The 20,148-nt window shown below is 39.2% G+C and overlaps 1 protein-coding gene across 4 annotated transcripts in view; it reads left to right on the top strand.

Annotated features, from left to right (window-relative positions):
* The window catches only part of CYFIP1 (cytoplasmic FMR1 interacting protein 1), a 93,515-nt gene that overhangs the window by 30,552 nt on the left and 42,815 nt on the right, over positions 1 to 20,148 (top strand). For 2 of the 4 annotated variants that reach the window (XM_054055712.1, XM_054055707.1), the window contains exons 6-21: positions 3,709 to 3,890; positions 5,240 to 5,336; positions 5,475 to 5,603; positions 6,791 to 6,895; positions 7,069 to 7,160; positions 8,381 to 8,498; positions 9,199 to 9,321; positions 11,733 to 11,858; positions 12,150 to 12,316; positions 13,710 to 13,857; positions 15,662 to 15,815; positions 17,036 to 17,192; positions 17,741 to 17,837; positions 18,176 to 18,252; positions 18,346 to 18,454; positions 19,024 to 19,143. In XM_054055712.1, the coding sequence (XP_053911687.1) occupies positions 3,709 to 3,890; positions 5,240 to 5,336; positions 5,475 to 5,603; positions 6,791 to 6,895; positions 7,069 to 7,160; positions 8,381 to 8,498; positions 9,199 to 9,321; positions 11,733 to 11,858; positions 12,150 to 12,316; positions 13,710 to 13,857; positions 15,662 to 15,815; positions 17,036 to 17,192; positions 17,741 to 17,837; positions 18,176 to 18,252; positions 18,346 to 18,454; positions 19,024 to 19,143 (2,001 nt within the window). Of the gene's footprint in view, positions 1 to 3,708; positions 3,891 to 5,239; positions 5,337 to 5,474; positions 5,604 to 6,790; positions 6,896 to 7,068; positions 7,161 to 8,380; positions 8,499 to 9,198; positions 9,322 to 11,732; positions 11,859 to 12,149; positions 12,317 to 13,709; positions 13,858 to 15,210; positions 15,359 to 15,661; positions 15,816 to 17,035; positions 17,193 to 17,740; positions 17,838 to 18,175; positions 18,253 to 18,345; positions 18,455 to 19,023; positions 19,144 to 20,148 lie in introns of all 4 variants that reach the window. The other 2 variants (XM_054055717.1, XM_054055725.1) reach the window with 2 other exon arrangements.

Below are 20,148 nucleotides of genomic sequence, written 5' to 3'. Positions count from 1 at the left end.
TTCGGTGTTTCCAAATGGGTTTCCCGGCTGCAAACTCTGCCTCATTCTGTACGGGCACGCATTCTTCCAATGTCCCTCCTGCCTGCAATATGCACATTGGTTAATGCCTAATCTATTCAGCCTAGGTCCTAAGTCATTAGGCAAGCAATTAAATCCAGCCCCCCTTCCCCGTCCGCGCATCGAGCCTCTTCCTCTACCTCGACCTGCAGGGTTGTGCTGGCCTCTGCCCTGCATCACCGCCAGTAGATGTCGCTGTTGCCTTTGAGAACTCTCCCTTTCGCGGTTATTGTACACTTTCCAAGCAGTCTCTAATAGTCTATCCAAATTACGCAGCTCCGCGCCCTCCAGTTTTTGCAGTTTCTTTCTAATATCATCCTGCGACTGCCCTAAGAAAATCAGGGCCAGCTGCACCTTAGCTTGCTCTGTTTCTACGTCTAAATCTGTGTATTTCCTCGCCACCTCTTTAAGCCGCTCCAAAAACGCAGACGGGGATTCTGTTTTCTCTTGCCTGACATTATACAGTTTCGACCAATTAATTGTTTTTGGCATAGCATTTTGTACTCCAACAACTATCCATTCCTGGTATCTCCTCAGATTTCCCATTCCTCTCGCAGTATTACAATCCCACATGGGATCTTCAGTTGGAAAATTCTGATCAACTGTCCCTGTGACAATCCCCTGCCTAATGTCTTCTCTAACTCGCTCACGGGCAGTTCTCAACACCATTTCCTTCTCTGTGGAGTCCATTAGAGTATCTAGTAATACCTGTATATCATCCCAATCAGGATTTTGGGTTTTCAGAATCATCTTTACAACTCGCCACTTTACTCGGGTTCTCCCGATAAGTTCCAGCAGATTGTTTCCAGAGCATCAGATCTCTGGAGTGAAAGGTACTTTAACATACACGGGTCCTTCTGGCCCAACCCCCTGCCGAAGCGGTGCTAATATAGCACTGGGTGCCTGCTGTTTAACTTGAATATCCCGTTGCCGTGTTCGGTGGGATACTGGGGTAGTGGAATACTCCTGTTCTTCTATTTCTACCTCATCCTCCCCATCACCTTCTACTCCAGTATCTCTGGGGGCTAGTGGGGCCGACGGAGCCACTAATGAATCAAAATCATCATCCTCCTTATGCTGCAAAACATTTTCCACTGCGAGACATTTCATACATTTCTTCTCAGTCACACATCCCTTACACTGCTCATCCGATTTTGTACTAACGACCATTATCCCACACGCCTTCTTCCACTCCTCTTTCCCTCTCAAAATAAGGAACAGTTCTACATATGGTATCTCATCCCATTTGCCCTCATGCCTACAAAACTGCATCAATTGTAGGATGGTACTATAGTCTAAAGTTCCATTCTCAGGCCAACGAACCTGACCCTCTAAATCATACTGTGTCCACCATACATTACAATACTCAACCAATTTCCTTTTCCGCATTTCTTGCCCAAACTGCCCCTCTTTCCAATGCATCAGAATACACCCTAACGGTGATGACTTAGGTATCGGTGGCATTTTATAACAATCCAGACCAGTACCAAACAACAAACTAAACGAACTTCCACGTAACAAATAATACAGATTACTGAAAAATACAAGATCAGAACACTGTTGCCGAACCTGCAAAACAAATAATACAGAGTAGGAATGATACGGGTAACAAATAATACAGATTACTGGAAAATACAGAACAGATCACTAATACCGAGAATGCAGAACAGATCACTGATGCCGAGCCTGCAGAGCTTTCGCTGCTGTCTTACGGACGGCGCCTAGGCTTTCCTCCGGAGCTCCCTAGCCCAACCAAGCGTAGCTTTCGCCGCGTCTAACAGGCAGGCTTTTACCAGACAGATTCAGAAAATATGGTACCTTTCCGATTTGGGCACAGGACCCGTAGGAAAATTTAGCACTATTCCCAATTAGGCAGATGACCCGACAAAGTTGGTACCATTCCCGATAAAGCACCGTGTCTTACCGATAGCCCAGGTCCGTCGGGGGCAGCGGAGGTCGGCTGCAGTCGATGGAGCTCCCCGAGAATCACTCGGTGCCGGCTGGAGCGAGATCGATGCGGGCCGCCTCAGCAATGCCCACGAAGTCCCTTCGTGGTCGCCAAAACTGTTAGCGTAGAGACAGACACATAACCAGTCCAGGTAGGTTATATGTGGTGCTTTATTTCGAGGCCCCGGGAACCTGGGGTATACCCAAATCAGGTTCCGAGACCATCCCGGCGCGTCCGCAATTTAATCCTAAAGTGTTTCATAATCTAATGTATATTCAACAGGTTACATCATTTTTCATGCATATGTATTCGAAAATTGTCTCATCATTTGTGGACACCTGCATTTCTTTATCTTCGGTTAACTGCCCTTGGTATGCTTCTGGCCTTCACAAATGTAGACTGTGTTCAGATAAGGTTGTTAGTGAAAGCGTAGGCTCTGCTCGGATAAGGTTGTTAGTACATTCTTTCTAAGCACTCCCTAATATCATACTTGTGAAGGTTATATGTGGTCTGTGAGAAAACTGTCACTGTCTACAGATACAAACGAAGTCTGCACAAACTTAACTATAAAGATCAACGAAGTTAAAGGCTAAATACAATACATATCAATTGCCAAATACAATCTACATAACCTATAATTCTAGTCTTACTTAATTAAACTCTAACTCTTCAGCTAAATTAACATTTTCCAACAGCTCTATATTGTCCCTATGTAGCACATGGGGACAATTCTGGCACTTTAGGAAGAAAGGAAAAAGAAGTATGTTTGACGTAAAAGCTTCTCAGCACTGAAACCATTCATTGAGGGTATGGGGGATCCATGAATCTGGGCACCAAAGCAGCAAGTGCAGCTCTGCTATGGAAATTCATAATTGAGGCAAGCTAAGCCAGTTGTTGTGACCTGCCAGCCACCCGAGCTACAGGGACGCTGATGAATAGCAGTCTGTCTTGCTTTCTCCTCCCACGCTGGCAGCTTGCCATTTGGTTCAATGGAGTGAGGATGTTTCCAGGCATTATTTGGAGGGAGCCAGAGCAGCTAGAGCCCCGAGCCCTGGAGCACACAGGAAGAGGAGACTGAATGAAATGTAATATTTCCTGTTGTCTTCCTCAACTGACGATCTTACTGACTACAAACAACCTCCTTGTTTTCAAGGAAATAAGTGCTTTGAGCTCGGAACAGATTCCTCTTTACATTCGGAAGTTGCTCTCCTTTTTACACTTGTAATTGCCATCTTAAATGGCCTGAAGTGTGCTTGGAAATAAGCATTCAAATAAACACGAGGCAGAATGATTTTGCAGTTGGCATTTAGTGCTATAAATCCGTGTGCTGTGGGGTTTTTTTCTTTTGAGAGAATATACCTATAATCTACCTTTTGATGCATATACATTTTCTTTATGAAGAAGGTGAAATCACTTATTTCAAAGGGATTTTAAACTTTTGTGACCTTAATCCGCAAAAAATAACCTTGCCCCTTGTGCCAGGCAAGCTCTGTGGCAAAAATCACTTGTAACACTTGTAGCACACAGCAAGTACACAGAGATGGAGCTGGAAAGTCTGTGCTGATGCCTTGTTAGCCTCGCATGCTTGGAACATTTTTCTGTTTCAACAACACTTTTCATTGGACCAGCTCCGCTTACATAGTGTAACTTTTTTCTGGGAAATGTCATTACTCCCTGTTTTTTTTTTTTTTTTTGGCTGTTAGAGAAATGCAATTGAACGATTTTGTGGGGAGGTGAGGCGCTTGTGCCACGCAGAGCGGAGGAAGGATTTTGTGTCTGAAGCATATCTGATCACGCTGGGCAAATTCATCAACATGTTTGCCGTACTGGATGAGTTGAAAAATATGAAATGCAGTGTGAAGAACGACCATTCAGCATACAAGCGGTAAGCGATGAGGAGCATCGGGAACTGGATTTCTGCTGCCAGGATGAGGCCTCCCACGAGATGGCAGCAGTTGCCCTTTTTCTGACATTTTTCTCCTCAAAAGCAGTTCCGTCATACATGGGACAGATTTACCTTGAACCTAGGGACGCATTGAATGCAGTTAGTTGGTTGAGTAAATCTGTTTTCTTTATGCAGTTCTCCAAGATGCAAAAGGTTCTCCTGCCTTTTAATACCAAGCTGCCAAAAATTTGTCTTGGTGTACGCTAAACATAATGAATATGCCTTGTTTTTAAGTTTGAGAGGAAGTGGCTTTCTTGTCACTTGTGCTACTTCTGTTCTGTTCTGTTTTGTTCCATTCCATACATCCACTTTTCACGTTTGTAGCTGACAGTTGTTACATTTGTTCTTAAGACATTTCAGCTTTGCTGTTCAAAGTTGTTGTGACCACAGGTATAACGGGGAGGATGTTGGGATATCAGTGGCCAAGTTTTGTGCTTAAGCTTCCAAATGGTATCAAGTATCATTTTTTGAACATAGTGGTCAGAGCAGGGGAAAACCATCTTTATGCCAGCTGTAGCATCTGTGGTCTTTCATAAAGAAAACCATTCAGGTAATAAGTAGCCAATTTTATCTATGCTGCTTCTACATACATTAGATTAAACTTCTACCTCAAGCAGTAGTTGCCTTTTGTACTTATTGTTGTGCAGAACTCTCAAACTTACTTGGTTTGCCTTTCTTCTTTCTTTGGAGGTGTGCTTCTGAAGGACAAATTTTGTTTTGTGGGAGGCTGACTTTTCTTGGGTTGTTTTGTGGCTCAGGTGTGTAGAGCCACTGCTGCCCCCATCAGTTGAGGGATATATTCAGTGGTTTTTGGTTTGGGTTGGATGAGGCCTTTTTACTAGAGTGCAGTAGGGATTTGAGATTGTAAACTAGTTCATTTGGGATAAATTAAGTCAGTATCTCTCTTGTGGTGGACTTTTGCGTTTCTTTTCAACTGTTTTCTCAAAAAAACTTCCATTTGTCTTTTAATAAACAGGTTCTTGACACATTTTTGTTAAGTCCATAGCTTGTGCTTGGATAGCTCATTTTTATAAAGCTCTGGCAAAAAAAGTACTGGCCGTATCTGCCAAGATCTCTTTCTGCGTGATCCGGGAGCTTGGAGATGGGAGATGCACTAAGACTGACAATCCTGTATGAGCAGGAAATGACACGCCATTCTATTGACACTTAAAGATGTGCTGACAACTGAACAGTTCCCCTGGCAGATTTGGGGATGGGGGTGTTTTGCTAACAACAGTCCTGTTGAAGGGAAATAGTTTTTTTTTTTTTTTTTCCTTCTGTTTTCAAAGAGCTGCTCAGTTCCTGAGGAAAATGGCAGATCCTCAGTCCATTCAAGAATCACAGAACCTTTCCATGTTCCTTGCCAACCACAACAAGATAACACAAGTAAGCTTTAATTGTCTTTTTGCAAAGTACCTAATGCTTTACAAAACCATTAACGTAAAAGTCCTCCAGTTTGGTAGTAACTACTGTTCCCCAGGGAGTGTAACTATAACTAATACCCTTTTCTTCTTTTTTTCCCAGTCTTTACAGCAGCAGTTGGAGGTAATTGTTGGCTATGAAGAGCTGCTTGCAGATATTGTGAATTTGTGTGTGGACTACTATGAAAACAAAATGTATCTAACACCCAGTGAGAAACATATGCTTTTAAAAGTAGGTATCTTTTGGCTACAAAATTAAAAAAGAGTGGTTCAGGCAAGACACGGATGTTAGAATTCTTGTTTATTGGTTTTGGGTTTTTTCATTTAAGATTAATGAGATAATTCAAATTTCCCCACCGTATCTTTTTATTATATTATGTGCTAAATATATTTAGAAAGCTTCTAATCCATTTTTGTTTTTCATAAATTGAAGTTGACACAGTTGAACTTCAGCCTTGCTAGGAAACCGATTCTATGCCGTTGTGTTTCTATGAAGTATAATGACAGCAGAAAGGAACTACTGTTCTTTATTTCTCGATATGTATCAAGTTTGTATAAAAAGCTTTTGGAGGTGAGGCCATGTATCAAATATTTCAGGGAAGAAGTAGCTTCAAATTAGAGTTGGTAAGTTTAGTTAGCTGGAATATGTACATAGATAAGAGCGTACTGGGCAATATGGAGTTTGTTGATATCAGCTGCATGTCTTGCAGTGGAAGAAAAGGTGTAGAGTAAAAATCGACAATTTGCCTCATGACAAATATTTTTGACTCACTTCAGTGTTTAACTTCTGAAGAGCTCTGTTTATTAGGATAAAATTGAAGATTCTTGAGACCATACACAAACTCTAGAACATTTGCATTCTGTCTGTGGGGGTGTCTGGCATGTCTTTCTTATTTAGGCCTTCTTTTCAATAAATGCATGCTTAGAATACAGTGGCTCATGCTCAGCTCCTACTATTGTAAATGCTGAATTATAACTATATGTTAATGAATAAATTGGATAAAATATAACTCGATTTTTTTTCAGATGCTTCTGAGCATCTTCTGTGTACAATTCAGAGATGTGCTGAAAGCCGTAAAAAGCAATGCTCAGAGATGTTAGATCTAAACTTCTGTTACAACCAGTTTACTCGTACAGAATATTAATAAAATGGAAGTGGAAAAAAAGGCTGTTTAAAAATAGCCGGACTCTAGTTTCAGTGAGATTTTCTTCTATGCTAAACCTTTATACAAGCAATTAGCATATTTTAAGGTCAGGCTAATGTTAATGTAGAAACTACTAATATATGTATAGTAAAAGAATACTACAGAAATATATGTATTTGAAAATATATTCTGTTTGATGGAGAGTGGGTGTTTCAGGACTGCAGCAGTTTACCTGAGGACTTTTTACGGAGAGGTTTGATTTTTGTTTTTTTAGGTTATGGGCTTTGGATTGTACCTGATGGATGGAAGTGTCAGTAACATCTATAAGCTTGATGCAAAGAAAAGGATAAATTTAGCCAAGATAGACAAGTTCTTCAAGGTTGGTTACGATATGATCTTAATATCTGATTTTAAAGGTAATTCCACTTAGATTTTAAATATAATGAAATAGAATAAAGATCACTTTGGATTATAATACAGGTAAATAATGATTTCCTTTCACTAAGATTGTTGTTTAATAATTTATCTAATCTAACTTACCCCTGTGTACAGCAGTTGCAGGTTGTCCCACTGTTTGGAGACATGCAGATTGAACTTGCAAGATACATTAAGACCAGTGCCCATTATGAGGAAAATAAATCCAGGTAAGAGGGAGAAGGAAACAAAGAGGGGATCATCTGGGCTGGGGAAAGTCAGACCCTTGGAGTCTTTTCATAATCTGTTTGTGGATCTGTGGTAATTACTTTAATAGGATTTTCACCTTGGTCTGCTTTTTGGTATGGGTGTTTCACTATTAATGTAATTCACGTAATTGATACAACATAAACAAGCTGTTTAAAGTCCTTTCTATACCGTTGAGCTCATTCATATGTCTGTGACATTTCTTATCGCCTGGGTTGGAGGAAATGAACCTTATCACTAATTTTTATTTTTTCCTTTAAATATGAAACTTTCTTTAAAAGAAATGAAGGATTTTACTAAGCAAGGTGAGCAGTAGTAGTGCATGGGTAAATAGGCATGTGTATATTGTATATGGAGCAGCAATTTAGCTTGTCTCCCCCCTCTTTTTTTTTGGCTAGGTATGCAGCACAGCAAAACAGCTGGAAAATGCAGCAATTTGTTACATAAATGGTTCCACTGTCTATGGTTGTTGCTTTGTTTTAGTGAATGTTTCCATGCTCCTCCAAGACCCTTCCCTCCATGCAGTTACCTGAATTTAGAATGTAGTGCTTTGCATTTTAATTCCTGCAGAAAAAAACACATAACCTGCATGTAATTGCTGAGAGAAAATCAACAGCAGTGGGCCTACTGAGCTACTAAAAATATGGGGCTACTTAATGTGACATTCTTGGTAGCATGTCTTTTGTGTCTCTCTTGATAACATATTAATAGTATTTTATAATGCATTCTTAATAGTTGGGAGCATACAGTAGGCTCTCCACAGTTAAACAAGAATAATGAAACCTAATCTGAAGGAATCTAGATGTATCTTACAGTCTGTACCTATGCTTCTGCCCTGCCTTTCATTTCTTTTTGGTCATGTGCCTAAGTGTATGCTCCCGAAGAGAGATGCTGGGTTGTATTTTATAGCAGCAGCCTTTAAGAAACAAAAAAAGAACAGAAAAGAAAAAAGGTTGTTTCTTTTTTAAGACTTGGAAGAAGTGCTGTTTGAACTCAGAAGGGCAGCCCATCAATAGCGGATTGTGCGAGGTCAGAGGTAGAGGTACGAAGAGAGGATAGGCCTCAAATAGAGAGGAAGGAAGAATTGAAAGAAGTCATGCACTGTGGATCTTTCTTTGCAGTATCAGTTATATTGTTTGTTGCCTAAACTGATTTAGGTGGGTTTTTTTGTCTTCTGAAACAGATGGACATGCACGTCTTCCAGCAGCAGTCCCCAGTACAATATATGTGAGCAGATGATCCAAATCAGAGAAGACCATATGCGTTTCATATCAGAACTGGCTCGTTACAGCAACAGTGAGGTATGTGGGATTAGAGCTATATGTGCAAATTTCACGTCACTGTTTAACAGTTACTTTTAAGTACCTGAAGAGCAGTAAACCTCAAGCTAGGTAAGTGGTAAAGCTTGATCACCTCAATGGAAAAAAAGCTGGCTGCAGGGCTAGTACCCATTCTTTACGTGATATTTTTGCTCTATTTAAATTGAAAATAATAATGATACATCATACAAGCTGCAGTATTCTTCTGCCTCTCTCTGAGTGTATATATCTAGGATATATATCATAGAACTTTTGGCATGTCTTTCTTGGAATATGTTTTCTAGCCCTTAATCCAAATGGATGCCTCATAACAGTTTAAATGAAACTAGAAGTTAGGAAATCAGTTAAAAAAAAAAAGCACATGTAAACACATGCATACATACATACATACATAAAATATACATAACGTGTATATATATGTATAATATAAGTAACTGATGTCTTGAATTCGTCTGCAACAAGATTTTCGTGATTAGGGATCACCAGTGCTTTCCTCTTCTTTACCCGAATCTGTGAAGTTTGGCTATGTCAATCTCTAGAAGACCAAGCTGATATTAATGTAGGTGCTGGTACCTGATGCTGTTTTAGGGCTTAAAAGAAATCTATGCAGAAATTTTTCTATGAATGCTGGATACAGCATGTTCTGATGTGGGTTTTGTGTTTTTGTTTAATGATGTTCTAGGTAGTGACTGGATCTGGTCGACAGGAAGCTCAAAAGACAGATGCGGAGTATCGGAAGCTCTTTGATCTCTCTCTCCAAGGCCTGCAGCTTCTTTCCCAGTGGAGTGCACATGTCATGGAAGTGGTATGTTACCTGGGAGATAAAACCAGATGAGATAGAAGTGGCTTGGTGAAGTTGGACAGGCTTTGCTATAACAGAATGAAAAATGCATGTTGTGTTTTGTTCCCTTAAATCCTCTCTTCCTTCACTCCAAACCACATTCTCGGAGGAAAGCACATGAAGTTCTTGGAGGCTAAGAGTGATGTTGCTGCTTTGAAGATGCAGTAGCTCGTGCAATCTCTAACCGTACATTAACTTGTTATATTTAATGGATAGGTGATCACCTGTGAGCCTTGACCAGATGTTTTTATTGTTCTTGATATGTATATTTTGTAGACTAGAACTTCATTATTTTTCTCTAAACGTTGTTTAAAATTATGTTCTGCTAGAAATGCCCATACCAACACAGTCACAGAGGAGATGACGGAACAGCTTCAACTGTCTCTGTTTAGATATGATTGCTTAATAAATTGAAGCATGTAAGGTCTTAATCAAAGACACAAAGATGTATGGAAAGGCTCCCATTGACTTTAGATTAGGCTTTTTGTCAAAAGGAAAGTAAATTTGAGGAAAGGAAAATTTGAGAGGAGATGAAGGAGGGGTGAAATAAAGAACCTGCAGAGTTGTTTCTCTATATTTTAATAATTTATTTTAAAACCAGGTGCCAGTTAAAAAAGTGATGTTTTGTTTCCTATGACAAACTGCTTAAGGCAAAAATTGAAGAGAGGGATGCAGGAGTCCTTCTTATACTGCAGACACTTAGATAAAAGCTGCATGTCTTACTTGTACCAAAGCATGTTCTAGGAAGAGTTGAAACAGATGGTGTGTTGTATGAGAGAAGCCAGACTTGCTCCTCCTCTGCCTCTGATGTCTGAGGGAGCATCAAGCCATTTGCAGTGCCTGAATCTAGTGCGGTCACAATTGGCATAGTTAGAGACCCAGTTTTCTTTCTCTTCTGTATTTTCAACTGCCTCTCTTAGAAGCCACTTGATGAGTCATACTTTTTCCTGTTATTCTATTCCAATTTAAATCATAAGTGTATTTTATGATGAAAATCTTGTTCTCCTTCTTAAGAGAGGCTGCTGTCATCTATTTCTGGCCTCTGCAATGCCCAGACTTAGTCCCTTTATTTGTGTCATTGCAGATTACTGTGTTCAGTTTCTCTCTTCCCAGTGACAATTTTCCATTTTACTATATCTCTTTAGAAAATGTCTCATTCTTAGCTCTGTTTTTATCCTCCCAGTTTCAGAACAAACTTTCTTTAAGGGCCCCAGCAGGTTTTTTTGCCTGTTAGCACTGCTTTTCCTTGTCCTATTTGTATGGGTTCCCTTAAGTACTTCTTGTGTAAGTTTGTGTTAGTCTTGTGTTTGTGTTGTGTAAGACCTTCTCCCTGTCCTCTTACTGAGAATTTGTTTTGGAGTATCCAGCTTATTTACATGTCTTCTGCATTCGTTCAGCATCATGTTTGGATAAGATGTTTCAACATACATTTGATGTCCAACTTAATCCTGGCAACTTAATGCCCCCCAAATACTTCATCTTTGTTTAGTAATTTCCTCAGTGTCCTATTTGTAGCACTTAGTTTGCAGGGTGTGATGCTCTTCTTCACCACAGGTAAATCAGTGCAACCGTTAATCCATTATAGTAGGCAAATTTATATTGGTCTGTAATCTAACACTTATGCAAAGATAATGTCAACCAGACCTAACTATTTGCTGGACTCAAACTGTCAGAAAATTGTGTTTGTGACTAGGATTTTTCACTAGTTGTACCCTGGTGGATATTATATCGGCCTGACACTGCTTAGGAATATTTTGAGGTGTGTTTGCAGTGACTGAAAAGGCAGTATTTAAGAGAAATACATGCTAAGCAGATGATATTGTCACAGATAATATAGCTGTTTTCACACCTTTAAGTCTAGTAAACATGTCCTGTCCCCCCCCCCAAAAAAAAAAAAAAAAAAGTAGTATTCCCATTGTCTTCTATATTCTGAATATGAATGTTTGGCCCACTTGGAAGGTCCTCTTTTTGTGTGTGGGTGTGATGGATTTTTTTGTTATGCTGAGGTCTCTCTGTTTCTTGTTCTTGAAGTGAAAAATAGACTTTTTCCTACACTAGTGTTTGCTCAGTACAAAATACCCTGAAATGCATTACCTGCAGAGTGTGAATTGCATTTTTTGAGCTAATACAGGATCACTGACTTGCAAAAAAATTTGTTATGCAAATTATTGTTTGGCATTTACACTAAACAGTAGTTTCAGAATTTATGCGGGTTTTGAGAATAGTACCAAATATTATTTGTCAGATATTCTTGAAGACACTGAAGTATTTCTTAAAGCTTCTTATTTGTGTCCAGCTGTTCTTTGTGTTTCTCAGGCCTTTTGTTCTTTTTTCCACCCATTCTTTTTCTCCCTGGTCTGCTGCGTGGACTGCAGTATTCGTGGAAGCTGGTACACCCAACGGACAAATATTCTAATAAAGATTGTCCTGACAATGCGGAAGAGTATGAAAGAGCAACAAGATACAATTATACTAGTGAGGAGAAGTTTGCTTTGGTTGAGGTAAGATAAATCTTTTTTGCAGGGATTTTCCAAAGATTAATTCTATATAAAGAAGAATGTTATCTATTAGTATTTTCTATACCTGATGCTAAAGACAGCATGCCCTGTGTTGATTTTGAAAGGGCATGTTTTCCTCTATTCAGTATGTAGGAGGACCACAGAAGAACTATCCTTTATCTTTTGGAACTTGTTAATTCCCTTTTTCTCTTTTTTTTTAATTTAAAAAGTGTTTTTTTTTAGCAATTATACAGTTATGCAAACAAAATAAGAAAAATACGCTCTTTTTTGCAGGTGATTGCCATGATCAAAGGTCTTCAAGTGCTGATGGGAAGGATGGAAAGTGTTTTCAATCATGCCATTCGCCATACCATTTATGCAGCTCTTCAGGACTTTGCCCAAGTCACACTTAGAGAGCCGTTAAGACAAGCGATTAAAAAGAAGAAAAATGTCATTCAGAGGTAGCATTCTTGGTTTTATCTTCTCTATCCTCTTTTCCCCCAGATCTTACTAAACTCATTGCAGAATTGCACAGCTGTCAAATTTTGTCTCTTTAAGTCTATACTCCCCTACTAGCCTGTCTGGTATTCAAAGTTAGCTTGGTTGAGTATGTATTTGAAATTGCAGAATTCTGAAGTGAAAAATGCGTGGCTGCCAGTATAGCGACAGTAAGAGTCCGGACTATCTCGAGCCACTCAGGACTGCCACAGGAAATCTTGTGTTCACTGTAGCTGATTTTTGTTTTAAGTAAAGATAAGCTCTGTACTATTGAAAGCAAGACTAGTATTTTTATTTGGAAAAAAAAAAAAAGTTGTTATCTACCTTCCTTATTATTCCAGTGTTTTCTCTCCTTATATCCTGTTTACATCCCACCCCACCGTCTTATCTCTGCCCTCTTAGCATCCTGCCTTTTTTCTCAGCTTTGGCTGCTCTTGGCTTTATTAGCCTTACGCTTTTCTTTCAAGTACTCCAGCTGCCCACAGTGACTGGTGATGTTTCCTGACCTTTTTTTTTTTTTTTCCCTCCTAATCGTTTGCTTTTAATCTTGACTTGTTTGCCATTTGTTTTCTCCCACATTTCATTGAAAAACTCCTAGAGGTGAAAGTCTTTGACTAATTAGGCTGTTGCTAAATGCTCTGACTGCCACAATATCATCATAGGCCAGAAATAAACAAATGACTTAATCCTCAAGTTTGCATGAAGAGTCTTTTTGTCCCAGGGGTTTAATGAAATTGGAAGATATTTTTTTCATACCTCCTTGAATCTTGGAAGAGACATTTGGTTGATCATTCAGCATGCGACAGGATATGGCTGGCTGTGTTTCTGACAAGTGTCTGAAGTCCAGTTCATTTTGTGGAGTTAGAAGTATGAAGATGTTTGTATAAATTCCAGCTGAATTCTAGAGCTCTGTATGAAACAGGAATTCTGCTGCCTCTTTAAATTTCAAGCCAGAATTCTCTCTCCTTAGTTTGGTTAATAATCTGCTTTGTTTTGATCGATTAATCTCCTTTCTGTGGTTTGGGAGAACAAAATGGCTTGATGAGCTTGCTGAGGATCCCAGAGATGAATTCTTGACAAGTGACTTTTGTCTCTGATGAAGCAGTTTCAGAGGTTGGCTCTCTTCTCTCAGAGAAGAAGGGCTCTGGACTATCTTCTTTGATCTACAGCACGAAGCCATCGTTTCATGGATGTGGCATTCTTGAAGCTGTTGATGAAATTGCTTGCGGTTACGCTGAGTTACCTTGAGCTCCTGCAAAGTTTCTGTGCTTGTGGAAAAGTGCTTTTAAAAAATAAAATGTTCTCATCAGTGCACTTGGGTGCATTCTGGTCTGATGTAGTGTCATCTGTGTTCAGTGTTTTGCAGGCTATCAGAAAGACAGTTTGTGACTGGGAAGCGGGTCATGAGCCGTTCAATGACCCAGCTCTAAGGGGAGAGAAGGACCCCAAAAGTGGTTTTGACATCAAAGTCCCAAGGCGTGCAGTTGGACCCTCCAGCACTCAGGTATTTTCCTGTCTGGTGGTTCTCATATGAAATGGTTTCTCTCTGGCTTGAACTGTTTAAAAATTGTGGGGTTTGGGTTGGTTTTTTTTGAATGCTAAAAATCTACTCTGATCAGATTTATATTTAAAATATTATATATACTCAACCAAAATCCTCTGTCTGGGTTGCTGTCACTTTCTACACTGATGAATAATTTTTCCAAGTGTTCAATCTCTTTAATTTGACTTTCTGGGAAGAAATATTTTCTCATTGAGCTCTTAATGTTTTTTAAGTGATGTTTTTGAACTATCTGAATCATTTATTGGCTGACTCCCATCTCTGGTATGGCTGTGGATTTTTTTTGTTTCTAAATCTCATTATTCAGTAGATGTCTATGTTAAAATATGTGTAAAATATAAATGATTGCCTGTAAAATATGGGAGTATCTGACTTCTGATAGCATTCCTCTTACTGTTCAGTAATGAATGATAAAACTGCTCCATAAAGTCTCTTTAATCTGCTGCTAAAACAAAAGGTATTTCAGGAGCGTTTTTTGTGGCAGTTGTAGAAATCCCATACCTAGATGCTCATTCTTGTAATCTCCATATAATTCTCTTTTTTAATTTCTTTGTGGATTTGTTTGGAGAGTATATGGTCTGGTATTCATAGCTCATCTGAGAAAATGAGGTACCGAGCACCAATCTTTTAATACCTGAAATCTGTGGGGAAGAGAGCATGTATGGATAATAATCTTGGGTAATAAAAAGTAGCTTAAGGAGTGGTAAGATGCGTTTAATGAAGATTTTACTTTGGGAATTGGAAAAAAATATTTTGATTTCTATTTTCTGGGGGAAAAAATTAAATATCATTGCCATTGTGCTTCTGCTGTGCTTGGTAGGTTTAAGGGCTTTGTTTCACTGGCTGCAACGGGCTGTCTTGAGTACACGGTTCTGTCTGCTTTTTTTTCTCTTGGACTGGCACACCTGTCTGTCTTGGCTGACAGGAGGAAGGGAGGTCAAATATATTGATTTTTTTGATAGTTTTTTCTCCGTTTCATGGAGTTCTAAAATGGCTACGTGTGACTTGGTAGTACTTGGAAATCTTTGCAAAATCATTTGAGAAGCTAGTGGCTCTCTAAGGGTCCTCTGAAAGGAATGGGAACTTTTCGCTTTGCTTGAGGGAGCACCAGATTGCAGTGATTATTCTGAACCAAGAAACCTTTCTGTGTGTCCTCTCTGCATGCTTACTGTGCTGCTCTTCATTTTTAACAGACTAACAAGTTTTCTCTGCTTCTGTTTCCCGTTCCTTATTTACCCATGTGTTTTTATTAACGGATTCTCTCTCCCCTGCCTGCCTCTGTCTGTTGGTTTTTAGCTCTACATGGTTCGCACTATGACAGAGTCCTTAAACTCTGCTGAGCTGTTGAAGCAGCTCAAGGCTCTGGGACTGGAAAAGCTATTGCATGTGACACACAAGTTTCTGAGGCAGTCCTACATCTATCCGCCTCTTTTAAACTTTGGTGGTAAGACATTACTTATTACTTTTTCTTTTTGTAGTGATGTGAACTGTTCCACTGCAAATGGTCTGCTGCTAAGTGTCAGTGGAGGTCCCTTTGGCATGGGTAGGCATTTGTGCTGGTGCGTAGGCTAGCGTTGCATCTGTTCCTCTTGCCTGAAAGGCTTTTACCCACACAGTGCCAGTTTTCAATTTGAAGGGGAGCGGTCGCTTACTGATAGTAATTCTCAGTGTTGCTCGACTAATGTGCCGTGTGTATTTTCCTTTTTCCCTCCCCCTTCCACCACAATTGTTTCCTTTAATGATACAGCTTTACATGGTGAGAACTATGTTAGAGTCCCTCATTGCTGACAAAAGTGGTTCCAAGAAAACCTTGAGAAGTAGCCTTGAGGGGCCCACCATATTGGACATAGAAAAATTCCATCGCGAGTCTTTCTTCTACACTCATTTGATAAATTTCAGTGGTAAGATATGTAGATGATCAGTGTCCAGCTTAGCATGTCCTAACACCTCTAACACGACCTGGAAAATGTTTCCGATTGCCTAAGCCAACTTACCTTTGGTTTATTTATCAAAAGCCTTGGTCTGTACAAACTTTTTCGGAGACCTGGTATTCAGTATTGTGGTGGGATTTTTATTTTGACTTGTTATACATTCATTTATAATGCGTCAAATTTCATATTGTTACCTCCCTTTTATTTTTTTTATGTACATATTTATATAATCAAGGGACAGATAAGCTAATACACATTGAAATTTTAAAAAGGAAGTAGTTTTTGTGTTTTGGGTTTTTTGGGATTTTTTGTTTTTGTCTTAAGTACAGAGGAAACAACTTCTCTGTTGTGGTAAATTTGATGTCATTTCACTACTCTTACTATTCAGTTAACTGTAATCGGAAACATGCTGTCCTAAAGTATTCACCTACTGACATTGAATGTATTTAGTCTTTGTCATCACCATACTGTGTTGTCTTTCATTTTTGTTTTGCTACTGGACTCCTTTACCCTCAAAGAAGGGGGAGCCTGTTACTGTCAGTCATAATGCTTCTGGGGAACAGTATTTCAAAAGGTCTTTAGGAGATCTTAACGTAAAAAGTTAATTCCTGTTTTAATTCTCAAGCCTTATGCAAAAGAAAGCTTGTGCTGAGTGTTTTCTGGAGAGGTGGGAAGCACACCTCCATGCCCTTGACAGTGGCCTTAGAAACTTTTTGTTTTAATCCCCCCTTCATGTGTCTGTCATTTCCTGCCCATCTAATCCAGAGGAAAATGTGGAGCGATTCAGTCCTCTGGAGGGAAAGATGTACTGGTGGATTTGGTACAATTTTATCTCCTTCACCTGCTGCATCCCAAGTTCAGTGTACAGCTTTCTCAGCTCCCACCTGAGAAATTAAACTAGAAATCCCCCTTTACTGATGTATGTCGTTTTTATGTTTGACTGGTAGTCCGGTCCACTTCCACACTTATTCCTGTAATAAAACACCTCTTTGGGGGTCAACATGGAGTTCCAAACTCTTTGAAAAAGTCGTGGGCTCTGTTTTGAATTGGTTTACGTATTTGGCCTATGGGTAGCTCTAATGAGTCATGGCTGCTTTTTTTTGTTTCACATTGCATCATCAGAATCACAGCTGTATTGTTCGTAATATGTTTCTATAAGAAGTGTAATTCTTCCTTATTTATTCTGAAAGAAACCCTGCAGCAATGCTGTGATCTGTCCCAGCTGTGGTTCAGGGAATTCTTCTTAGAGCTAACAATGGGCAGAAGAATACAGTTTCCTATTGAGATGTCCATGCCTTGGATTCTGACAGACCATATTTTGGAGACCAAAGAGGCATCAATGATGGAGTAAGACCTACTTGTGCTCTTCAGCTGAATGGTTATTCTTAATGATTGTCACTCCGTATTATAATGTTACTGCTTTAAATGGTTTTAACAAGCAGTCTGAGAAGGTATTCTGAATCTTCATACAGTTTTCCTCTTACATTTGCCAATTTCCAAACTCTCAGTTTTCCTTTTGAAGTGAATAATTGAAATAAGAAGCCTTTCATGTGTCATCGCACCAGCCTTATATGTTGTTCCCTGAGTGAGTTCTCCTTACTCCTCAAAGATATCAAACATAATGTACAGTGGTAAAAGCATAGTTCCATTTTGATGGAAAACTACATCTAGAAAACAAGTTTCAGACTGCAAACTTTCCTATGCAAATTCTTGAACTAATAAAAGACTTTCTTAAAAGAGAAAGTGTGGCTTTATATATAAACTCAAGCAAAAACCCTGTTTGCATGAACTGCATGTAGATTACAATATTGACTAGCTTCATCTTGACTGCACCATCCTAAAGAATCATAATTTCGAAAGACATGTAACTGTTTTCTTTATTCTTTTTCATTCAGGTATGTTCTGTATTCTTTGGACCTTTATAATGACAGTGCTCATTATGCACTTACTAAATTTAAGAAGCAGTTCCTCTACGATGAGATTGAGGCAGAGGTAAAGTAACCTTACCTACTGGAGAAAAATTGTCTGTGCCTGAATGTGAAAATTATGCTACAAGCTTAGAGTTATTATGGGATACTTTCTTATAAGAAACTGAGAATTAAAAACAGATGATGGGTAACTGTTTGGGTAATACGTTGTGAGAAGAACTCTAGACCTCTGCAAAATGCCTTAAGTCAATGCTGAAGACTGAATGTCATCATCTTTTTTATTGGGAAATTCGGATGTCGTACTTCTTAAATTATGTCTGATAAACAGTGGGAGGTCTTATCTAAGCCCCCCCTCTTTTAATTGTAAGTCTTCTTAAATGCACTTTTTCTTCCCCCCCCAAGGTAAACCTTTGTTTTGACCAATTTGTCTACAAGCTGGCGGACCAAATATTTGCGTACTACAAGGCGATGGCTGGCAGGTAGCTATTCCAGTAGTAAGCACTCTTATTCATGCTTTTCTTCTCTGCTTTGCTGTCTAATATACTCCAAGCATTTTCTTCCTTTCTTAATAGCCTGCTTCTGGATAAACGATTACGTTCAGAATGCAAGAATCAGGGGGCAACCATTCAGCTGCTACAGTCCAACCGCTATGAGACACTGCTGAAACAAAGACATGTCCAAGTGAGTTAACTAATTTTCTGTTGTTTTTGAGTTGCTTGGCGCTTTTCCAATGCTGTTGATTTATGTAGGTGTGTAAAACTCTTTCTGTGCTTTGCGTTCTGTCATCTAAGTGGCATAAGTGACATTTCAGAGCAGCTTTTTTGTCATATGAAGGAGTAAATTAAGAAAATAATATTAAGAATCTGTTTTAATGCAAATGTCTGTTGCAGTTAAGCAAACACAAGCCAAGTAGGAATGTCACATGTGGTGATGTTGTCTTCCTAGTAATGTCTTTCACCATTTTCAATATGTTGTCAGCACAATGTCATGGAAGCATAGAATACTGATATCAATACTTAAATGTAAATGCAACATGTGATTTTACTTCTTTTTGTGGGAATTGGGACGAACATTTTAACCTCATTTGTTCATGAATTTATAAATTTTATCCATCTGCTTTGTTTTTTGTGTGATTGGAATACAAGTTCACTGTGTGAGTTTGTTAATCTGCAGAGTTTCAAAGTCCTTGTACAGCTTGTTTTGTAATTTGACTTTCCGTTCAAAGCTTCATAGCATTTTTATTTCTTTAGCTTCTTGGTAGATCAATAGACCTGAACCGACTGATCACTCAGCGAATTTCAGCAGCCATGTACAGGTCAATGGAACTGGCAATTGGTCGATTTGAAAGTGAGGATTTGACTTCTATTGTGGTGAGTGTTGTGTTGCAGTTTTGTCAGAGCCCTAACACAGCAATTGGGATCTAGATGCTACTTTTGTTTTGGTTTAATTTAATTTAATTTTTATTTCTTTTATTTGCATTGAGAATGGTAAACATCTAGTCTTTCCCCCCCATTATAAATCTTTGTTTTTTAATGGCAGAAACAAAAAGTTGTCCAGTCACTGCTGAAAAAGGAGGCTGAATGACTAACAGGAGGAGCAGGCGTTGATCTCTTCTCTCTGGCAACCAATGATAGCACCCAAGGCAATGACAGGAAGATGTGCTGGGGAGCTTTAGTTTGGATATTAGGAAAAGATTCTTCGCTTAGAGGGTGGTGGAGCACTGGAACAGGCTCCCCAGGGCAGTAGTCGTGTCACCAAGCCTGGCTATATTCCAGAAGGATTTGGACAACGCCCTTAGACATGTGGTGTGAATTTTGGGGTTGTCACATGCAGGGACAGCAGTTGGACTTGATGATCTTTGTGAGTTGCTTTGAATTGAGGACATTGTATGATTCTACAAATAACAAAACTTTTCTTTCTTGTGTTTTATGGTATATTTTCTGTAAGTGTGAAGTCATACAATACTGTGGTTGAAGTTTGTCTGTTACTAAGTCTAGATTGACAAAACCTCTTAATGAGAGGCAGTTTAGTGTTGCAAAAGGCATTCTTTTAGTCACCTCCAGCTACATCATAAATTAAACTAGCAAATCCTCTGTTGCCATTATAGTATATTGTGGACTTAATTAATTCTGATGTGCTACAATTTTTTTCTTCCCATGCCTTAGCCTGCATTTCTGGAGCATGCTGCCATATAGGGGACTGTGCAGGTCCCAGTCCTATTGAGACTGAGAATCTTGTTCTTCCTTTGCTTAGAAAAAAATAAACCTGCTGCAACCCAATTCTTGGGATTTAAGTTTTTGTAAATGGTCACTGCTTGTCTATGCTTATAGGTATATTGCAGACCAAAACAAGACATCTTTGTGCTTGGTAGAGTC

Source organism: Cuculus canorus, chromosome 1 (assembly GCF_017976375.1).
Source record: "Cuculus canorus isolate bCucCan1 chromosome 1, bCucCan1.pri, whole genome shotgun sequence".
Taxonomy (NCBI): Eukaryota; Metazoa; Chordata; class Aves; order Cuculiformes; family Cuculidae; genus Cuculus; species Cuculus canorus.
The sequence above is the reverse complement of the archived record's forward strand: the minus strand, read 5'-3'. Positions and strand labels throughout refer to the sequence as shown.